The sequence below is a fragment of the Gordionus sp. m RMFG-2023 genome, chromosome 5, assembly GCF_954871325.1.
Source record: "Gordionus sp. m RMFG-2023 chromosome 5, tfGorSpeb1-WG-v2, whole genome shotgun sequence".
Lineage (NCBI taxonomy): Eukaryota > Metazoa > Nematomorpha > Gordioida > Chordodea > Parachordodidae > Gordionus > Gordionus sp. m RMFG-2023.
Genome location: NC_088779.1, coordinates 31,151,428 through 31,172,072, shown reverse-complemented (window position 1 = coordinate 31,172,072; position 20,645 = coordinate 31,151,428). Strand labels below are relative to the sequence as shown.

General features: G+C 28.3%; 2 protein-coding genes across 3 annotated transcripts; one reads left to right on the top strand and one right to left on the bottom strand.

Annotated features, from left to right (window-relative positions):
• Positions 1-4,908: 4,908 nt before the first annotated feature.
• On the top strand, positions 4,909-7,330 carry LOC135929947 (uncharacterized). 2 transcript variants are annotated; one of them, XM_065466703.1, is made up of 6 exons: positions 4,909-4,926; positions 4,967-5,074; positions 5,138-5,200; positions 5,269-5,355; positions 5,442-5,620; positions 7,125-7,330. In XM_065466703.1, the coding sequence occupies exons 2-6, from the start codon at positions 5,008-5,010 to the stop codon at positions 7,170-7,172; spliced, it is 444 nt and encodes a 147-aa protein (XP_065322775.1). In that variant the 5' UTR covers positions 4,909-4,926; positions 4,967-5,007; the 3' UTR covers positions 7,173-7,330. The 2 variants fall into 2 exon arrangements, with proteins under 2 accessions (XP_065322775.1, XP_065322774.1); XM_065466702.1 differs by having other exon boundaries at positions 4,921-5,074.
• Positions 7,331-15,325: 7,995 nt separating this feature from the next.
• LOC135929871 (heme-binding protein 2-like) lies at positions 15,326-18,968 on the bottom strand. The gene is made up of 5 exons (XM_065466605.1): positions 18,561-18,968; positions 16,366-16,571; positions 15,991-16,163; positions 15,776-15,936; positions 15,326-15,485 (listed from the first exon to the last, which is right to left on the bottom strand). Exons 1-5 carry the CDS (start codon positions 18,845-18,847, stop codon positions 15,395-15,397), a joined length of 918 nt encoding a protein of 305 aa, XP_065322677.1. The 5' UTR covers positions 18,848-18,968; the 3' UTR covers positions 15,326-15,394.
• Positions 18,969-20,645: the final 1,677 nt, after the last annotated feature.

The window sequence follows — 20,645 nt, the reverse complement described above, 5'->3', positions numbered from 1 at the left end:
TTATTATTGTATTCATAAAAAAATTAATACGATATTTAATTTATTCAAATTTATGTTTCTATCCATAAAAATCAAAGGTAAAAGCTTATATTACCGATGACAAATAATAATAACTAAATTGACGATGCATTTATAATAATGTATTTGATGGAGTCGTTGAATGCAAATCAGCTGGGCCAGCCATTTTGGTAACCCATATATTAATTATTCTCGTGTTAAAAACGACTATTAAATTGATAACATTGCTTCCTTATTATCTCGGTGATCGGGCAAATTTTAAATAAAGTTTGCCACAGGTGTAAGAATAAATATGTTGTCTCGTTTAAAATTTTTAATAATGATATGGGTAACCAAAATGGCGTACACAGCTGTTTTTTCCTTGATGCCACTTTTAATGAATACATCGTCTGTCATTGGTTATTACTTAAAATTCTCTCGACATTTTTGACCCTTTTAGAGGCTAATATGCGCAAAATTAATTTTAATTTTGTGATTCGTAACTGTTTTTCGGTGCTTGGACAATTTTATTTATTGATTTTTTTTTTATATGAAATTATGTCATTTAAATTTATAGTTAATATATCTTGTTCAATTTTATTTAGAAAACTTCGGGCCAGACTTTGAGTAAATTTTATAGAAAACTTTGGACCGGGCCGGGCTGGGCAAATTGTTTTAAAAAATTAGGGCAAAATTTCTTAACGGGGCCGATACGGACAGGTCTTTGCAAATTTCTTACTGATATATCTCTCCTTAAACATATGTTCAACAAATTGGATCGTAGAATTCCAATCGCTAATTTTCATAAATTTGTTTGATATTTTTAAAAAGTATTGGCTGCACTTTTAGACCCCCGATTTTTTAGAAAGATGAATGTACCGATTACTTATCTTAAAGGAAAATATTTTACTTCTCTTTAATTTAATGTAATGAATACCACCACAGCATTCATTGCCTTATACATGGAGATGGATCGAATTTGTAAAATGTGGAAGTGGTATGAACAACTCGGCTTAAATTATTTATAGAATTTAAAAAATAAATAAAAGTCATTTTTGAAGTAACGAGTAATGTTTTGCGTTGCTGTCACTCAAAAAAAAAAGAAACGCGTTACCGTTACTCGGTACCTTTAGAAGAGTTACACCACTATATATTACATATTTATTAATTAAGAAGCAAAATAAGGATAAGGAAAGGAGAACTAATAATTCTGAATTAGAATTTACCTAAAGATGGATCTCAAAACTCTAAAGCAGAGTGGGAGGGGGCAAAGTTATTCTAAATAATATGGAAAAAAAAAATCTTAGCCGCATCATTGATTTAAATGATCTTTTCTATTCGAGGATTAAAAGATTAAATTAAATATCCTAATTATGAAAATTCCACTAAAAAAAAAATACTAAAAATTACAGGTTCAACATGAAGCATATACAAACAAAAACTGTTCAAAAAATTATTTATATGGCAATATGAATCATCCGTTTTGATTTTCTTTAACTTGGAACATGATTTCATTGTGACGATAAAAAATTTGTGAGGGTCTTCCCTATAATTAAATATTATAATATTAAAGGTATAAATTCATGATCACAAACAAGATAAAAATTTTGTAATACCCTTGTTATTTCCTCCGCGTGCATTTTGTTAAAGTTTGTAAATGCCTTCTAAGTAACATCCCCACTTTAAAATCGATCCTTTGGTGCTTGTCTTGATGACGTTCATGGCGGGGTTAGCGCCGAACTTCATCGTTTTTACATACTAAAGTAAAGTTTGGACATTCGTGATGACCACAAAAGCTTGGCTGGTATTTTCCGCTAGGCCCTTATTATATGATTAATAAAATGAAAAATAAATATATATACTACATATACAAATAATAAATATTATAATATGTCACAATAATTAAACTGCAAATCTTATTTAGATGAATTTCGTTTAATTTTTAAAAGGACCTTAAATTATATCACCAATTTGTCTTAAAAATACTTTCCTTTAAATACGATTAACCAAACTCTAAATTATTATAAAAATTCCTAGATTTAATTTTAAACGTCTAAATAGGTAATAATTTGTGACGTCAGTCGAACCACAAAACACCCATTTATATCATCATATAGTATAGGGGAGACGTCAAAATGATCAGTTCAAAAAATAATTGTTGTATTTAAATTTATAAAATACCATATGATAGCCCAGACACCTATCTAGCTCTCATTGATAAATATTTAAAATATTTTGATACTTTTTTTTCTCAAGATTGATTTTAGTAACAGTAAATTGACTTGTAATAAACCACAAAAGGATGAATGGTAACTTGAAATTTACATCTTGAACCACAAATGCATAATTTTCAGCGGAATCTGTGCCTGAACGATATACTCTTCTGCATCAAAATTAATTTTAAGAGAATTCATGGATATCGTTCGCAGCTTTGTTATGAATGAGTGTAATAGGGTAAAATATTTAACTTTTCTAAAAGAGTTTTCTAAAATATTGGAGGTTGATGAAGGGATAGTCAAAAGATCTGTACGATCTTTAGTTACCCATTGCTTCTAGGCGATACATTCGATATCACTTGCATATAATATTTCACTTATCGTGGCCTTTAAATTACAAGATCCAGGGCATTGAACCACAATCATCAAAAAAGCATTTTGGTAATGCTGGATTACAAATAATTTTTGGCAATATTTCCTTATATGTAATCCTCTAAATTTTCATTCATTTAAAGTAATTTAGCGTGTATTTTTGAGCATTCATTTTGTATGTTTTTTGGATGAATGGAATAATCATATTGAATGGCACAATTCTTAGGACGAAGATCACAAAATTTAAAGAATCCAAATTTATTATTTGAATGAATATCTTTAAATTTAAGATATAGCTCTGGTAAATTAATTAAAATTAATCAAATTTTTTTAGACTTTAATTTTTCACCATTTTTTTTATTATAGAAACAAAATCCCCTTATTCCGAGGCATTACTAAATTCATTCATTGCCACTTTTCTTTATTAAACCTTTTGATTTTAAAGCCATAATGATTAAGATTTTTCTTACTGTCCAATTAGATAGTAATAATGTTAAAATCTATATTTATTTGTAATCGACAGCTCTCGGAAATTGATTTTTAAGGTATCAAGAATTTCATCGCATTTTTCATCATCTGATGAAGATAACGCTATAATTTTAGTCGTTAAAACTTTTTCTTTAGCGTTTACTTTTTATGGGTGATTCCTCTATTGATTGTGTAGATATATGAATGTTATCAACAACCTCTTCATTAATTATATGTGGGATAATCAATGTCTACATTATCATTTGAAGTATAAGAATATTTGTTATTTGTCAGAATGAAGAGCTTATTAACATATCTAAATTGATTGGTAATTTTTTTTAGGTCATCCAGGGTAGAATCTTTCTTAGAGTCTTGCGATAATATAATAGGCGTGTCTTTGTAAGTTTAAATGGGTTGCAACTTTTCGATATTTAGCGCCATCTATTTTTTCAATTTTTGGTAAATAGGTGTATTTCGGAAGAGACGATAGCGTCGTCAAGGTTTTGACATTTTGACATCGTATACACATTTATAAAAGGTGCCCAATTAAAATCAAATAAAAATTTCGAAAATAAACTCACTTTTTAGCTAAAAAAATACAGGTAAAGCAATATAGGTAAACCGGAAATTAAAGGCTCAAATAGGCGCAAATTTTTTTTTTACCTACAATATGATATATTATATATTTTCTTTAAAATATTTTTTAAGATATAAGCATTTTAAAAATTTTTGCAATTTCCAAAGTGGCTCTTTGCTTTACTTATGAACCCCCATATCTCTGGAACCAAGTGTGCTAGCGAGCTAAAATAATAGGATTTCTCATTTATTTTCGACCTATCCAAATAATTACAGAAATATTTTTGTACAATTTCAAAAGGGGTCCGCCGAAAATGTGCCTTTTTTGACCAATTCGACTGGAATGAAAAATATCCAGAAGCAATTCATGATATTTAATCGGTCAAAGCTGATCATTAAATCATCCGTAAAAGAGTTAAAATATCGAAAGGTTCGGTCCGACTCACCCGTATTTTTAGAGGTTCGATTCAAACCCGACAGATGAAATTTTAGACGGCGGTTCGGGCTTGATAACTAATAACGGTGAATACCGTTTCGAATTGAATCCCAGAAGATAAATGCGAGAAAAAATACAATAGCATTGGTATAGAGAATTTATGGAAGGGTCAAAAATTTTTTATATAATATTCTCAATGATTCACTGACGATGCATTCATAATAATTGCATTCGAAAGTGTCGCTTGAATACAAATCAGCTGGAGCCGCCATTTTGGTTAATTTATATGGTAATTATTCTTATGTTAAAATACTACTATTAAGATTGATAACTTTGCTTCCTTATCATCTCGATGATCAGGGCGATTCTTTAAAAAAGTTCGCGTCAGGACATAGGAATAAATTGGCCCTCTCGTTTTAAATTTTTTCAATAATTGATACGGGTAATCAAAAAGGCTTGCCCAGCTGTTTTCATCGACGTACATTTTTAAATTTAAATATTGAGCCGTTAAGCTATACCTTCGCAGAAAAATTAAAAATTCGCGTTATTTCGCGTAATTAAATTTTCGCAGAATAATTTGATAAAAAAAAAATAAATAATATATAAACAAGACGTAAGTAGCTGAGTAAATATTTGCGCCATATTTTTTTTTTACGCGCTAAAAAAAAAGTATTTTTTTTTCCGCCAAAATTTATTACCATTTATGAGAATTCGTAAAATCAATAAACAAAATTCTCAGGAAATCAATTTTTATTTTACGAAATTCTTAGTATTTAAATTATTTTTTTTTTTAAAATTTCTTGGAAAATCAAATTATTACTTTATTTCAAAGAAGAGGCAATTAGTTATGTATAAATACGGGTACAAAGTTAACGATAGATTATTTAATCACTTTCTTCAGCCAAAACTTTATTTGTCACCGAAAATCACTATTCCACGAAGATGTCTCTGAAGTTTATAACCTTCGCTATTTTAGCATTCCTCGGATTGAAGATCGTAGAAGCTCAAAGTAAACATAATATATAGCGCATTTTGAAAGTCAAAATAATTCGTACATTTCATTTTTATACAGACGATAAATGCGTAATAAAAGAAGGGATAGGTGAATCAAATACATGGAGAACTATAGCAAGCAGTAACAAAAATTTATCATGAATAATTCGCGAAAAATTAACATATTATTTATATCGTAAAAATATTAAGTATATCGGTTTGGAGCGAAGGATATTTTAACTATCAGCAACTGCAAAGGGACTGTGGAAGCTTATATTGCCCGTAATCGTCCAATAAGTAATTATCGTGATATCTATTTTTTTTTCTCTCCTTCTTTCTTCTCATCAATTCAAAAATAATTGACTCGATATTATTTTTAATAGCTATGCATTCTGTAAATGGCAAATCCGTCGTTATAAATAGCGGCTTAAATGTAGGAGACATGTTGGATTTCGGACCTGCTCAAACTCAAGGTAAAATTACGGAGAAAGGTAAAATTGGTGCAACGGTATGGTTTAAGATTGCTATAGATAACAGGAATAAAGATCTAATTTCGTTCAGTGTAAGTATCATTGTTTTCTTTTAATTTTCGAATAAAATTTTCTTCCTTTTTTTTTGTGGGGAAAAGGGAAGGGGGGGGGGGAATTAAATATATTTTGTCATTAATTTTAAAAAAACTGAAACTCTCGAATAGAACGGTTTTTTAATAAAAAAAATTAGCGGTAGGTTATAGCGTATGTGATGCGCTAAAATAACGGATTGACGAAAAGAAGAAGTTGTTTTTTTTTTAAAAAATGATAGTGCTTTAAAGATTTTGTTTTAACGATAGTTGAACAAAATTACAACGGGGTCAGTTTGCTCCTTTTAATCCTCCATTAGATCCAGGCGATAAAAAAATAAATAACGGGAGACAAGGTGAGGCTGATACGAAACATTAAATACGCTACAATATTTCCGGTTTCAAATATATTTATAAAACCTTTTTAGATTTTATTCCAGATGTTGAATTCTGTATCGAATAAACCGAAGTTATAAAAATGTAAAAAAATTTAATTTCCAATTCGGGCCTTTAGGAATATGCCTAACTTTTGAATAACAAAAAAAAAAAAAAATTCCAAAATGCACAATTTTAAAATAATCATCTCAAAAAATTAAACTATAACCCATTAGCTCTACAATAGCACTTTAAATATGGCGCAAGAGTTTAAAATTTTGAAGGGGGGTAAAAGATCTCTGCAAAAAGGATGAAGATACATCTGCCCTTTTTACCAGCTTATTACCATAAACCGGAAATGGATATAGAAACAAAACTTCCTTTGGACAAAAAATGAGGGATGCGAGCCCGATATTTTTCAAAAAAAACCGATCCGATATTTTTCAAAAAAAACCGATCCGATATTTTTCAAAAAAAACCGATCCAATATTTTTCAAAAAAACCGATCCGATATTTTTCAAAAAAAACCGATCCGATATTTTTCAAAAATAACCGATCCGATATTTTCATATACCATACACGAATCGAACTGCGTCAGCTTCATTGGAAGCCCCCCCCCCAAGTAGCCACCGTTAATAATTAAAAAAAAATTCTTTTATTAACTTAATTCCTTTTATTAAAATGTAAATTGTTTGTTTTTTTTTCCCCAATTTTATTTATTTTATTTTTTTTTAAAAATTAATACTTTTTGTCTGTTTAAAATAATATGAAAACAACCCTATATAAAAATTGATACAAATAAGATTTAGTTTAAATGTTCACAGATGAATTATCCGAAATTCAAAATGAACCAAAAATAATTTTAGGTACATAAAACATTTTAAGACATTTTTTAAAACAATGCGGGAGTGCTTCAAAACCTCACGCGGACTTCTCGTGGGTTTAAGATACGAGGATCCCTTAGTACCCCCCACACCCCTCTACTATCGTGACGCTACTGGGTCGGCTAAGTCAAAGAAATTGCAAATGCATCTTCCGGTTTTGATAATTGACCTAAATATAAAACATTTTCCATTTTTATAAATATTGAGGTTTTTATATAATATTATTTATATTTATATAAAACTTATAGGTAGGAAAGTCACCCTTCGTTCTCAACCTCTCCTTCAAGAAAGACTAACGAACAGAAGAATCATATTATTATATGATATACCAAATTAACCAACAGCGATTTTTTGTTCTTACATTCATTAATAACACATTGGAATTAATGTAAGGGAAAATGGGTGCTTAATATTACTAAAAGGGGAATTCATTTTATATATTTATAATACCAAATTAACCACAATTATATTTTTTTTGTTCTTATATTCATTAATAACATATTGGAATTAATAAAAGGTTACAAAAAAAATAGTGCGGTCGATTTGACGATTTCTAAAGAGAAATTTGTTTAGCCGATTATATAGCTTAACCTCTAAGTAGAATATGAGAAGAAAGAGGCCATATTTGATTTTGGTAACACGCCCACTAGAAACGAAAAAACTGTTGTAAGTGAAGAATTGTAGAAAAAAAAATATAGGATTGCCAAATCAAGAATATGGAGTTTTCGAAGAAAGGAAGAATTTATGAGGGTTCTCACTGGCACGGCACCTTAAGCCCTTCACAAATGGTTTATATTTTAACTACTAAGGGATTAAAATAAGATTATTTTTTTAAAAAAATATAGCCTTAATGTCCTTTTTCTCTGTATTCAGGGCTAGGAGTTTCACTTCGTTTTTGAAAAAAATAAAATAAAAATAAATAAGAAGTCGCCATTATGTGTATGAAAAAAAAATGTAACAAAAGCTTCATATAGATATTTGAAAAATAATTATAATGAAGCGACTGAAGGTTTCAGAATCATTTTATAAAATGATCACTTTAAAGTGATATAGTACTGATTATAACAATCACGAGAAATGGAAGTACTTAAGGGGTTAAAAATTTATGATATTATTGTGGTATCCTAGTTTTATGGCGAAGTTAATAAAGAAATGTTGAAAAATTTTTGCGATCTTATTTTATTTAAAATATTCGGTTTATCTTGATTTTTAAAGGTGTAGTAGTTTAGAAACCGTCACGAATATCGGTCCGGGTTCAAATTAACGGTCTCTGCTTCATATTCGGATTCAAACCGGTTTCGAATCCCGCGTTTCGAGCGCAAATAATGTATTTTAAATGGCCTCTTACAATGTAGTAAAATTACCGTTTGGCCTTAGCAACCATTTAAAAAAACGCAAATAGTTGGTTTATCAATACTTTGTTTTATTCTTCGCTTTGTAATATTATATTAAAATGTAATAATTAAATAACTTACTTATAATCCTAAAAAAAGGAATATTTAGAAATTAGAGAAATAAGATGGCAGACAAAAATAATAATTATCAAAGACATGTAATATTATGGGCCTAGGAACGCGTCTGCAGGTCCCTAATAAATGTCTTAATTTGGCTTTAGAAAAGGTACTCCATATTGTAGGCCCTATTATAAGGATTATTTATGTCATTATTTGCGAAACTTTTTGCAAGAAAGAAAATTTGGTTAATAGATTTTGACAAATGTATTACCATGAAATATTATATTTTGCTGATAAAGCACAAAATAGTTATACAATATGCACCCCATTATAGGTGCAGACTACAGGGGGTCAAAAATTTCTCTTGGCAAATCCTTGTGATTGTTATAAAATTTATTCCAGCTACATTCCCCTTGCATAATTTTCTCCAAAAAATGAATACACTAGCAATGATGTTATTATTATTACTAATAAACAATCATTTAAAAAATAAAATAATTATTATAAAAGAGCATTATAAAAAGATGTGTATATACAACCATTAATTTTTTTAGAAATATATCCTAAGCAAAGATATGCACAAAGCTTATAAGAACATTTATAGGATGGGAGAGGGCAAAAGTTTTTACAAAAAAAGTCCTGATTATTACCTATTTCATTTTTTTCAAATATAATAAGCAAAGTAAATAAGAGTTAAACTTTATTAAATTAAGATCTTAATTTGTTTTTAAGGTTTGATGATTCAAATTTTGCTAAAATATAATACTGAAAGTGATTAATGTTAAATCAAATAACTTATATCAACATTAAATTAGTAATTTAATCATATATAAATTTCCACTCATAATATAATTTTAAAAAAAATCTAAAATATTATTAAAATAACCTAATGATATGAAAACAAAGGTCAAATCAAATATTTTTTTCTTAGAAAATTTGTCATTAAATTTCCAAAATCTCCGTCATAGTGGTTTAGAGGAATAAAATCCTTTGAAAAACTGAGTTTTTGTGTGGAATGTTTAAAGAATAAAATATATTATCTTCAATATCATCCTCTACTAAGGTATAAATCTCCTTTTGAAACGAATCACAAAATACACTTCTATTATATTGAATAGTTTGATCAGGAATGAAGAGTATTTGGATTTTGCATTATTTTCAGAATAATTACAAGACACAGTGAATAATTATTCTCAGATTTTTATAAGGAATATTTTCATGCAAGTGAAAGTTTATTAGTGTGAAAATAAAAATGATTTGATGGAATGAAAACTGGTTTGAATTTTTATGATAGGAGTGGCAGCTGGAAAATTATTATTTGTTGAATTACCTATAAAGTAAATATCACTTTCATTTTCATGCAGATTGTATGATGCATTCTCACCATCTCAAATAATTTTAATGCATTCACATTTCAGAATTTCGGTAAAATCATATTCTATACAAATAAAAAAAAATAAGAAAATTTAATTTTGATAAATATTAATCCATTGATTAGTTAATAGGCATTTCATGAATTTATTTGTTACATTCCCTGCACTGTGTGTGATTTAAAAATTTTCACCTGAATGAAGGCATGCTTATTCCAAATGTGAATATTTATGAATAATACATCATACATGCATAGCCCTTGAGTTTTGGTTTTCAAATGTGTTTAATGAAAATATTGGATAATATCATTATCCTATCAAAAAAACAAATAAAATTTTAATCTATTGTGTGTTATAAGAAAAAGTCAATAAAATTTATATTGTGGAAAAAAATAATGATAATTTGTAAGTATTAATGGAATATTATGTGTGGTAGATTTACAGTATATCTAATTTTATCTTATATCGTATGAAAATCAAATAATTTTTATCTAATACTTAGAATGATATCTAAATAATTTATCAAAACTTATAACATGAAATTATATTAAACGAACATGTACGAAGTTGGTTTTTTGAAAAAAATGACGAACTGTGTTCCTTTTTATTTTTGACGAACTTTGAATGAGAACCCGTTCCTTTTTGTTGACGAAAGCGTTCGAACTTAACGTTCGTTAATTTTAAAATACACTATTTATTTTTATTTATATGAAAAATTTAATATTAATCCGATTTTTTTAAGAAAAAAAAGTCTTATTTTTTTTAATCAGCTGTTTTTCTTTCACATTTCAATTTTTTTAACATGCCATTATTGTAGTTCATTAATTTGAATATTATTGTTTATATTTCTCAAAATTCAAAAAGATGAATTAACATTACCATGGCCTAAATATGATAAATATTTTTACAGTAACATCCTATATTGAAGTTACGTATATTTTATTTTTTTAAAAAGATTTTAACATATATGAAGATCAATATCTTCTTTCTGCAATTACAGGATTATAGCTTCAATGGCTATGGATAAAACTTCCCCAGAATGAACCTTTAAAAAATAAACTTATAGTGCTATTAAAATATACATTGAAAACCCTAGAACAATGCAGAAACTGTTAATTTTGAGATATCATTTTTTTGATGAGGTAGTAGATAATGGATTGGAGGATAACTAATCTCAATTAAGCAAAGGTTAAAACAATAAATGTTTTTAATAAATTCCTGGCGTTAGTTGTTTACTAAGTATAAAACTACAATCCCCTCTTCTGCCCCTATAGAGAGCATTTTTAATAAAGCTAATGCCGTATTAACTGCCAAGCATTCCTGTCCATCATATGAAAATTTTCAAAAACAATTATTATTAAAAATTTAATAAAAAATTTTTTTGTGTTAAAAAATATAAGACATTTATTTATATTAAATTAAAATTTAAAAAAAAACCAATATGTGCATTAAATTAAAAAATTTTTTTTTTAAAAAAGTAGGAACATGTCACCATAGAGAGGAGGGAATGGTTGAAAAAGTGGATCGGACAATTTCCGGGAGAAATTAGCTGACGAATCTAGTATCCTTCATTGGGATTATAATCTGTCTCCCTTTTTTGCCTACGGTTTTAATAAAATTGAGGGTATTTCTGAACATTCCTTAAGGTTTTGGTGACTATTGATATGAAGATTATTTGCAAGGCCAGCGTATTTTGTTTAAAGGACTTCTGCCATTTCTTTTGCAGAAAATAAGAGGTTGGTTAATATTATATTCATAAAAAATGATTATGGTAATTAATTAAATCAAATTTTTGTTTATATCCGAAAAGAATCAAAGAACAAAAGCGTTAAATTCTTTCGATATTTATGATCTACTCAGTAGCTTAATACGTGCTAAATAAATTTTAATTTGCAGCTATATTTTGGTGCTTGGGAAATTTCATTTATCAATTCTTTTTTATATGATATTATGTCATTTAAATTTAAAGTAATATGTCTTGTTCAATTTTTTTTAGAAAACCTAAGGCCAAACTTGGGATTTTATAGTAAGCTTTAAGCCGGGCCGGGTTTCGGGCAAATTATTTTAAAAACATTTGGTGAGCAATCCGCTAAATTTCTTAACGGGTCGTTACGGACCTGGCCTGGCCAATCTCTCATTGATATATCTCTCTTTAAACATATGTTATAAATTGGATCTTAGAATTCAATCACTGATCTAAAAGATATTTAATTTTTTTTTGTATAAATTGTTTTATTTTTTAGAAGTTATTGGTTGCATTTTTAGACCCCCAGATTTCAAAAGATGAACATAGTGAATACTTACTTATCTTTAGAAAATCTATTTTACTTTGGTACCTAAGCAATATTGCCTTGCATGGAGAAGAATCAAATAAAATGCGGACGAGATTTTTAATCAAGTTGTACAAATTAAATAATATCAGCTCCTCGATATATCAATTTATTTGACAAAATGAAATTTTTTTAAAAAAAATACGAACAAGTTAGATCATACCAACATAAATTATATCTACTTTACTAAAAAAATTTAGTATCAAATATTGATGGATCTAAAAAATTATTGCTTCCAATCTGACGGTCAATTTCTTGGGTCGTTGATAGATAGAATAGATTATATAATACTAGTGATATAAACGTTACTTCAAAAATGAAACGCGTAAGTTATTCGTTACATCTGAAAAAAAAAGAACGTATAGGCTATTAAAAAAATGTAACTGAGTACTCGTTACTTAAAAAAAATTAAATAAAATTATGCGAAAAAATAATATCTAATAAGATACTTTTTATAATAATTTATCTTTTTTATCAGATAAACGAGAGTGCTTAGTGCTAAGCTAAGCACAACACTCTTTCTCCATGCTAAATACCGACTGGCGCGAAGGATGGGAGGGTTGTATTATTAAAATTTCCAATTGGGATGAATTTAAAAAATCAAACAATAACCCTTATTTGAAAAAAAAGTTTAGTTTATCATCAAAAGTGTCTTCATTAGACCTTCATCTTATATTTTTTTTAAAAAAAATAAATATTTATTAGAAAATAATCTGCACGGGGGTATTGTTTTTAAAGGAACCAAGTCTGCCTTTTCTTTGTCAAGGTCTTTTCTCAGACAGGAAGTAAGATCAGCTTCATTCCCAAGAGAAAAGGACAAAATACTACACATGGTCGTTCTCGATCCGGAAAATGCTTTTGATAGAATCTCAAGAAAACATATCTGGTAAGCGTTACGCCACAAAAAGGTTCCCAAAAATATATAAGAATAATACAGGATGTGTATAAGGGCCATACAATGGACCGTAGCACAACTGGTACTTCAGGAGGCTTCACAATAGCCGAAAGAGTCATCAAGGGTTGGCTCTCAGCCCCCTTCACTTTATAACAGTGATAAATGTATTATCACAGTCTATACCGCAAACAGTCCTGTGGAATATGATATTTGCAGATGATATTGTGTTACTTGCCGAATTGCAAGAATGAAATGAAAGAAGATAAGTGAGTTGGATAAATATCCTAGAAAATCAGGGACTAAAAGTAAACAGAGATAAGACGGATTGTATGGTGATAGGAGATGAAACACAGAGCATTTATATAAATTGAATATCGGCAATTGAAAGCTGTAAATATTTGGGCTCCACTGTACAAACAAACGGCACAATAGAGAAAGAGATAAAGAGTAAAATTAATCAAGGGTGGTTAAAGTGGAGATCTCTATCTGGAGTGCTCTTTGACAAAATAATCCCACACATAAAGGAAAAATTTACAGTTCCATAGTACAACCGACTATTCTATATAGTTCGGGAAAATGGTCAACCAAAGAATCATACGAGAGAAGTCTACGAACTATGTAGATGAGAATGCTGAGAATCATCGCGGGGTAGAAAGGATAAGGTGCGAAGTACAAAAAATACTAAGAATCAAGGTAGTGCCTATTAAGACTAACATAATGGTGAACAGATTTAGATGGTATGATCACACATTGAGAAGGCCTATAAACTATGTGTGTTGATAAAAGGCAAATTATAGCCGTTTAAAAAAGGCTATATCGATATTTTATCCATATAAATATTGTGAAAGTCTAGAGATTTTTTTCATGGATGGCACATAGGATTGAACATCTATTGTCCAAATCTCGGCTTAGGCTTCTTCCTGGCTAAAATGTTGAGTTAGCCGTTTTTAAAAATCGGCTCAAACAGAGCCGTTCAACAACACTAAAACTTTACAGGAAACAAGGGTAAGAGTTTGGAAGTGATGGGCAAATGTAAAAGAGGAAGGCCAAAACTTCAATAGGGCCATAATGTTAGAGCCAATGTGAAGAAATAGTAATTAGATAAAAGAGATAGCATGAATAAGGTAAAGTGGAGAGAGATATTGAAGGAGCTTACCACCAGAAAAGAGTGAAAGGTAAAAAGGAGAAAATAATTAAATTAAGGAGAATGGCCGCAGATTTTACGAGTCTTGTGATAAATCCAAATTATAGAGATTTTCAGAATGTGACAAATCTTCATAGACCAAAATTGTATGGCTTGCTATATGATTTTACAAGTTATAGAAGCTGTTCCTACGGCTTTTCGATTTTAGAGAGAGAAGGAAAAATGCATTTGGGAAATCTCATTCCCACGCAAACATTTATAATATTTAAAAAAAATGGCTTTAAATAATTTCATTTAATGCAATTCTGTGAGGCAAAAATAAAAAGATATACAGTTGAAGTTATTGTTCATAATTTATATTTTGATAATATTTTATTTCAATTTTTGAATATTATATTATCAGGAATAATTCATTCGCTATTCTAAATCAAATTGGTCGTGGTAAAACTGGATGTACTCATTTACCTAATTGAGTGGATTGCATCAATCGTTTACCATTCTCCTTAATGAGACTATATTAATTTTATGGAGTCGTAGAAAGAGTACCATCTTATTATAATAAGATATGCAATTCTTTCCTTAAAAATGGTTGCACAATTTGGAGGATGCTAATGTTTATTCTATAATTAAGGTTAAAATATATAAGTTGGGAACACAAATTTACACTTAAAAAGTGTAAACTCATACTTTGTACCCTTAGTTTTCTTCATTTGGGTAAAAAATATTTCTTAAGCCAAGTGAAAAAGTATAATTGACAGAAAAATAACATCCTTTGATTGATTCAATGTTAATTAAATTGACAATCTTGACTGAAAATTTTTTAAAAAATGAATAACCTTTTGCGTTAACGTTACTTAAAAAAAGAAAGGCGTTATTTTTACTCGTCGTACCGTTACTTCAAAAAATGGAAAATGTAACGACGATAATTTTGACGTTACTTTAAAGCACTATATAATACTTGTTAATTTTTAAGACGCAAAATAAAAATAACTAAGGAAAAGATGGAACTTAATATTCTGAATTATAATTTTCTTATAGATGGATTCTGCTTAGGGCTCTAGAGTAGGGGGGGGGCGAAGTTACACTTAATAATAAAATAGTAATTCATTATATGAAAAAATATTCTAGCCGTTTTATTGATTTAAATGTTCTTTTCTATCAAGGATAACAGATTAAATTAAATATCTTGATTATCATAATTTTTATTAAATTTCATAAATAATTATTTTTATAAAAAAATTATATATCTCCTACATTTTAGAATAATTTAATACTAAAAATTACAGGTCAACATAAAGCACTCACACATGTTTCAAAAGGATTATTTAAATTAAATTATGGCAATATGAAACATCCGTTTTGATCTCTTTAGCTTGGAACATGATTTCATTGTGACGATCGAATATTTGTGAGGGCCTTTAATTCAATATTTTAATATAAAGGTATATATAGCAGCGATACAAAATCGACACATATTTGGCAATTTTTTTTAAAAAAAGTAACTGAGTTATTTTATCTAGAAATATGCTACTCATGCCTGAAGATTTTGCTCATAGACGAAAGCTTAGGTAAATATGTTTCTGGAGAAAAAAATAACCATGAATTAGCTGTTTTTTTTTTAAAAAAATTGACTTCAAATGGAAGCAATTTTGTGACTTAATACATATAATATGTATATATAAGTATCAATAATTAAAAATTTTAACTTATTATAATAGGCCAAGTATGCTTTATCGGTAATATTTTGATTGTGCCTAACGAGAGCTTTGATCAAAGATTGCGCCTTCTCAGACCATGTCCAGGGTAAGGCGAACCCGGTAAACATCTTCACGTAGACTACATTGTCAGGGTATTTACCATAATGTAGCTATAGTAAATTGATAAAAATAAAGGTTCCTTCTATAACAAAAAATTTTCAAACTTGAGGATCTGACGGCAGGGGTGTGTCGGTGTTATCCTTATATTTCGATGGCAACGATAGCATTACTACAAGACTCTCGTTTAGCGGTTCCGTAATGGATATACCCTTAGACTTAGATAACATTTTCCTATTCTCTTCAACCATGATCGGCACTGTCATCGGAAAAGTAGCATCTTTGGAGAAAAAAAGAATTTATACCCAATATATTTACTGAGACAACTAAATATCAGATCGGTGGGAGATGAATTTCAACATAAGTGAAAAATGACGTAATAGAATATGACAGATGAATAAGAATAGAATAATTTAGCGTGGAGTGTTTTTACTAAAATAATTGAAGCCATTTCTAATAATTTTCAAGAAATTGTGTAATACCCTTGTTATTTCTTCCACGGGCATATTTGAAAAGTTTGTATATGCCTTCCAAATATCCCCACTTCAAAATGGATCCTTTGGTGGTTGTCTTGATGACGTTCATGGCGGGGTAGCGCCGAACTTCGTAATAATCGTTTTTACATATCAAAGTAAAGTTCTGACATTCGTGATGACCGCAAAAACTTGGCTGGTGTTCTCCGCTAGGTCTTTCCACAAATTATAAAATAAAATATATATTATACTACCAGAGACTCAAGTAATAATATTACGTGTCAAAATAATTGAACTGCTCATCTTATTTATATGAATTTCGTTTAATTTTTAAAAAGACCTATTAATTATACCACTAATTTGTCTAAAAAATGATATCTTCTAAATATGATTAACCTAACTCTACTTACTTACTTACTTTCTTTCTTTCTTTCTTTCTTTCTTTCTTTCTTTCTTTCTTTCTTTCTTTCTTTCTTTCTTTCTTTCTTTCTTTCTTTCTTTCTTTCTTTCTTTCTTTCTTTCTTTCTTTCTTTCTTTCTTTCAAACACCTATTTTACCTTATATACATTCATAAATATTTTATATATTTTAATACTTTTTTTCTCAAGATTGAATTTTTAGTCTAAAGTAAAATTTTTAGACCAACAAGCCCCAAACCCGGGGTTTGTAGATTCAAATTCAATTATATTTTAAAACTCCCATAGAAATAATTCATATTATTCTTACATTATTTTTTATGGACAATATTTAATTGTAATAAATATATACCATTTACATAAATCATTTCCATAACAAATAATTCATATAAAAATGACACAAAATATGACATTACATTACAAAGAATTATAAAAAAAGTGTATTTTGATAATTTTTTTCCTATTCTATTGCATCATTATATAGAATAGATTTAAATAAATAGTATTATAGTTTGTAGTCAATGAACACTTATTTTATATTATTTTATTATAAATATATCATAATAATATCATATTTGTAAAGCATAATATTAATTAATCCAACTAGCCCCGATTCTACGAGCCCCTTAGTTACTAGCCTAATTAATATACTAAACCATATATATTATAAATATTTATATATGATATATTAAGATTATGAAACTTTTTTGAAACGCGAAAAGAAGTGTGTTTTTAAATTTCCATATAAATGCCAACTTTAATATATCTAAACACTTCTAATTTGAAGGCCATCTAAATATTGTTGCGTAAAAATTTACCTATATTTTATCATAAAAAAAAGTTTAAAATAGCTGAGGGGATGTAAAATATTTATTTATATGATTACACTAATTAAATATGTAATTTTTTATACAAAACTAATATTTTTAATTTTAATGAATATATTATTTTTTTTGTATTTGCTTCTAAAGTAAATATGTCTTCTCAATCTTTTTTGCTAGACTAAAATAATCTTACAAATCATCAACTGCACTAGTGTTGCTAACTCGTTTTGAGCCGATACTTAAAAACGGCCAACTCACTATTTCATCCAAAACAATATTGCACAAGCTTGAAGATTATGTTTGTAGAAGGAACAAAGGTTTGGACATCTATTACAGAAAGCTCAAGGCTTTGGCAATATTTAGGCATTAAGGATGCTTTTTAAAGAGATGGAACTACTTTAAAAAATTGCGACTTCTAATCAAAAGAAGAAACGATCTAATCTCCGGATTAGTTTTACGTCGATGATGGTGTTCCTCACTGGTTCTAAGAAAAATTGCAGGAAGCATTCGAAATCTAGAGTGAGGGTCTTGTTCTAGGAATTCTCTCTCAAACCACTCCTTCCGCCCCCCCCCCTTACTTCCAACATTGCTTTTGCCTTTTTTCTCTAAAAATGATATCTAAGATTCATCATTTCGAAAATGTGAAAAAATATTATAAATTATAAATTTAATCGTATACTTTTTTTTTTATATTATTATAATTGCGAAATTTCAAAATTTCAAAATATAAATAAAGATAGAATTTTTAAAAATATAATAAAATAAAATAAGGAGATAATATAATTATGGTGAATGATTTATTAATTAATTTTTTATATAAAGATAAGTATATAGCTACCGATCGCTATCTAAAGAACTCAAGCTTTTTAAAAAAAACTTCTTTTAAACAGCAATGAATAATAATTAAATAGCCATTTTTTAATAAAATATAAAAAAATTTGATTTTTAAGCTTGTTTTTCTTACCCCAAAACATATGAATAATCATGTATGTCATCGTTCATTTCCTTAAAATATTTCATGATCGATCCGAAGAAAGGGATTTTTTGAGGCAGCATCGCCACAAAAAAATTCTCCGCTTTCTCATCTTCGGCTGAACTTCCGGCTTTGGAATCCAACATGTTGGAAGAAACGGTTTCGGATAGCAAATGTTTTATCGAGCTGATATTGAATAAGTCAGGCGAGAAAACCTGACCCAAAAGGTTGTTATTAACGATGCCAAAAAGATAGCAGAAAATTATGAGAAGTTCCATGAATCAAGTTGCAGATTAAAAAAGAAATTTTAAATATATGTTTGTTTTAAATTAAATTTAAAATTTTAAAAAAATTTTAAATTTTATAGAAACAAAATTATTTTTTTAATGAAAATGACCAATTATAAAAACTAGATTTAAATGACATACATAAGGATCTTTAGTTTTAAGGGCTTTTATTTCTCAATTTATTTTTTTTAACGAAGAATAATTTCTTTATATTATTTTATTATGTGTTTATAAAATATGTAACGCAAACGCTTAATACATTTATTTTTAACTTTTTCCAAAAAAAATTTTTTTTTTTTAAATATATTATAAAAACCATAAAATTTTTAGTTTTTTTTAGAGGATCCCACTATGGGAAGAGAACAGGTGTCATATTCTTTTTTTATATAGGGTTAAGATTTTTAAAAGAAGGGAAGAATATTGAGAAGGTAAAATGGTCATTTAATTCACTTCCCCCCCCCCTCTCTAAATACTTCACTGGAAGAGAGAGATATAAATTATTCTACATTGTGTTGGAATCCATTAGAATCTGCTAACTGTTTAAATATAAGTGGAACCCAAGCATTCGGACTTATTTTTTTTTAAGGTTGGGCATGATTCGTGAAAAACTTTGTCACACCAAGCCATTCCAATCTAATCTTATCCAATCTTAGTAAAAAAAAAATTTTCATCAAATTTGGCCCCTAAGCTTGTTTTAAATGGCTTTCTAAAAAATACATCCCCTCTCCCATCAACTAAAGCTTCTTGACTACTAGCTTGACCATTCATTTGTGTTTTTTTTTTCAAATTCAAGAATTATCTTTCATCAGAAAATTGAAATATGTTTGCCATTTATCGAGGCATAGTATATATAGTAGGGAGTAATGATCAGAGTTGTTAAAAGATACTTTTTAAATGAGTGTAGATACAGATACATTAATCCCAAAAACGTATAGGGATACATTTTGCCAAAATGTATCTAGAAGCAGATACATTTTATTTTGTTATAGTGTTGTCAAAAGGCTCCTTTTTGAGCGGAATTTAACATACGGCCAACTTCAATATTTCATACAGAATACTGTTACGCAAGCCTGAAGATATTGTTTGTAGAAGGAACAAAGGTTCGGACATCTATTAGCAAAATATCAGGGTTTAGGCAATATTTTCCTGGCTAAAATATTGAGTTGAGTATTTAGCATAATTTAGCATTCACTAGCTGTATTTTATAATGAGAGGATAATCCTCTATTTAAGATTCTATCGTTAAAATTCAAATTTCTGGAAAATAATGATTGCAAGATTTATTGAGTTGAGTATTTAGCATAATTCAGCATTCACTAGCTGTATTTTATAATGAGAGGATAATCCTCTATTTAAGATTCTATCGTTAAAATTCAATGATTGTTAGATTTATTGAGTTGAGTATTTAGCATAATTTAGCATTCACTAGCTGTATTTTATAATGAGAGGATAATCCTCTATTTAAGATTCTATCGTTAAAATTCAAATTTCTGGGAAATAATGATTGCAAGATTTATTGAGTTGATTATTTAGCATAATTCAGCATTCACTAGCTGTATTTGATAATGAGAGGATAATCCTCTATTTAAGATTCTATCGTTAAAATTCAAATTTCTGGAAAATAATGATTGCTAGATTTTAATAATACATATATACAAAATACGTAATTATTAAATTATTGTAAAAAAATTTTTGATCTTAGTATAATAAAATATTCTTAAAAAACTTTCATCATTGATGTAACCACGTTTAAAGCCATACAATTTTTTCTATCGGATCTCTTGGACGGC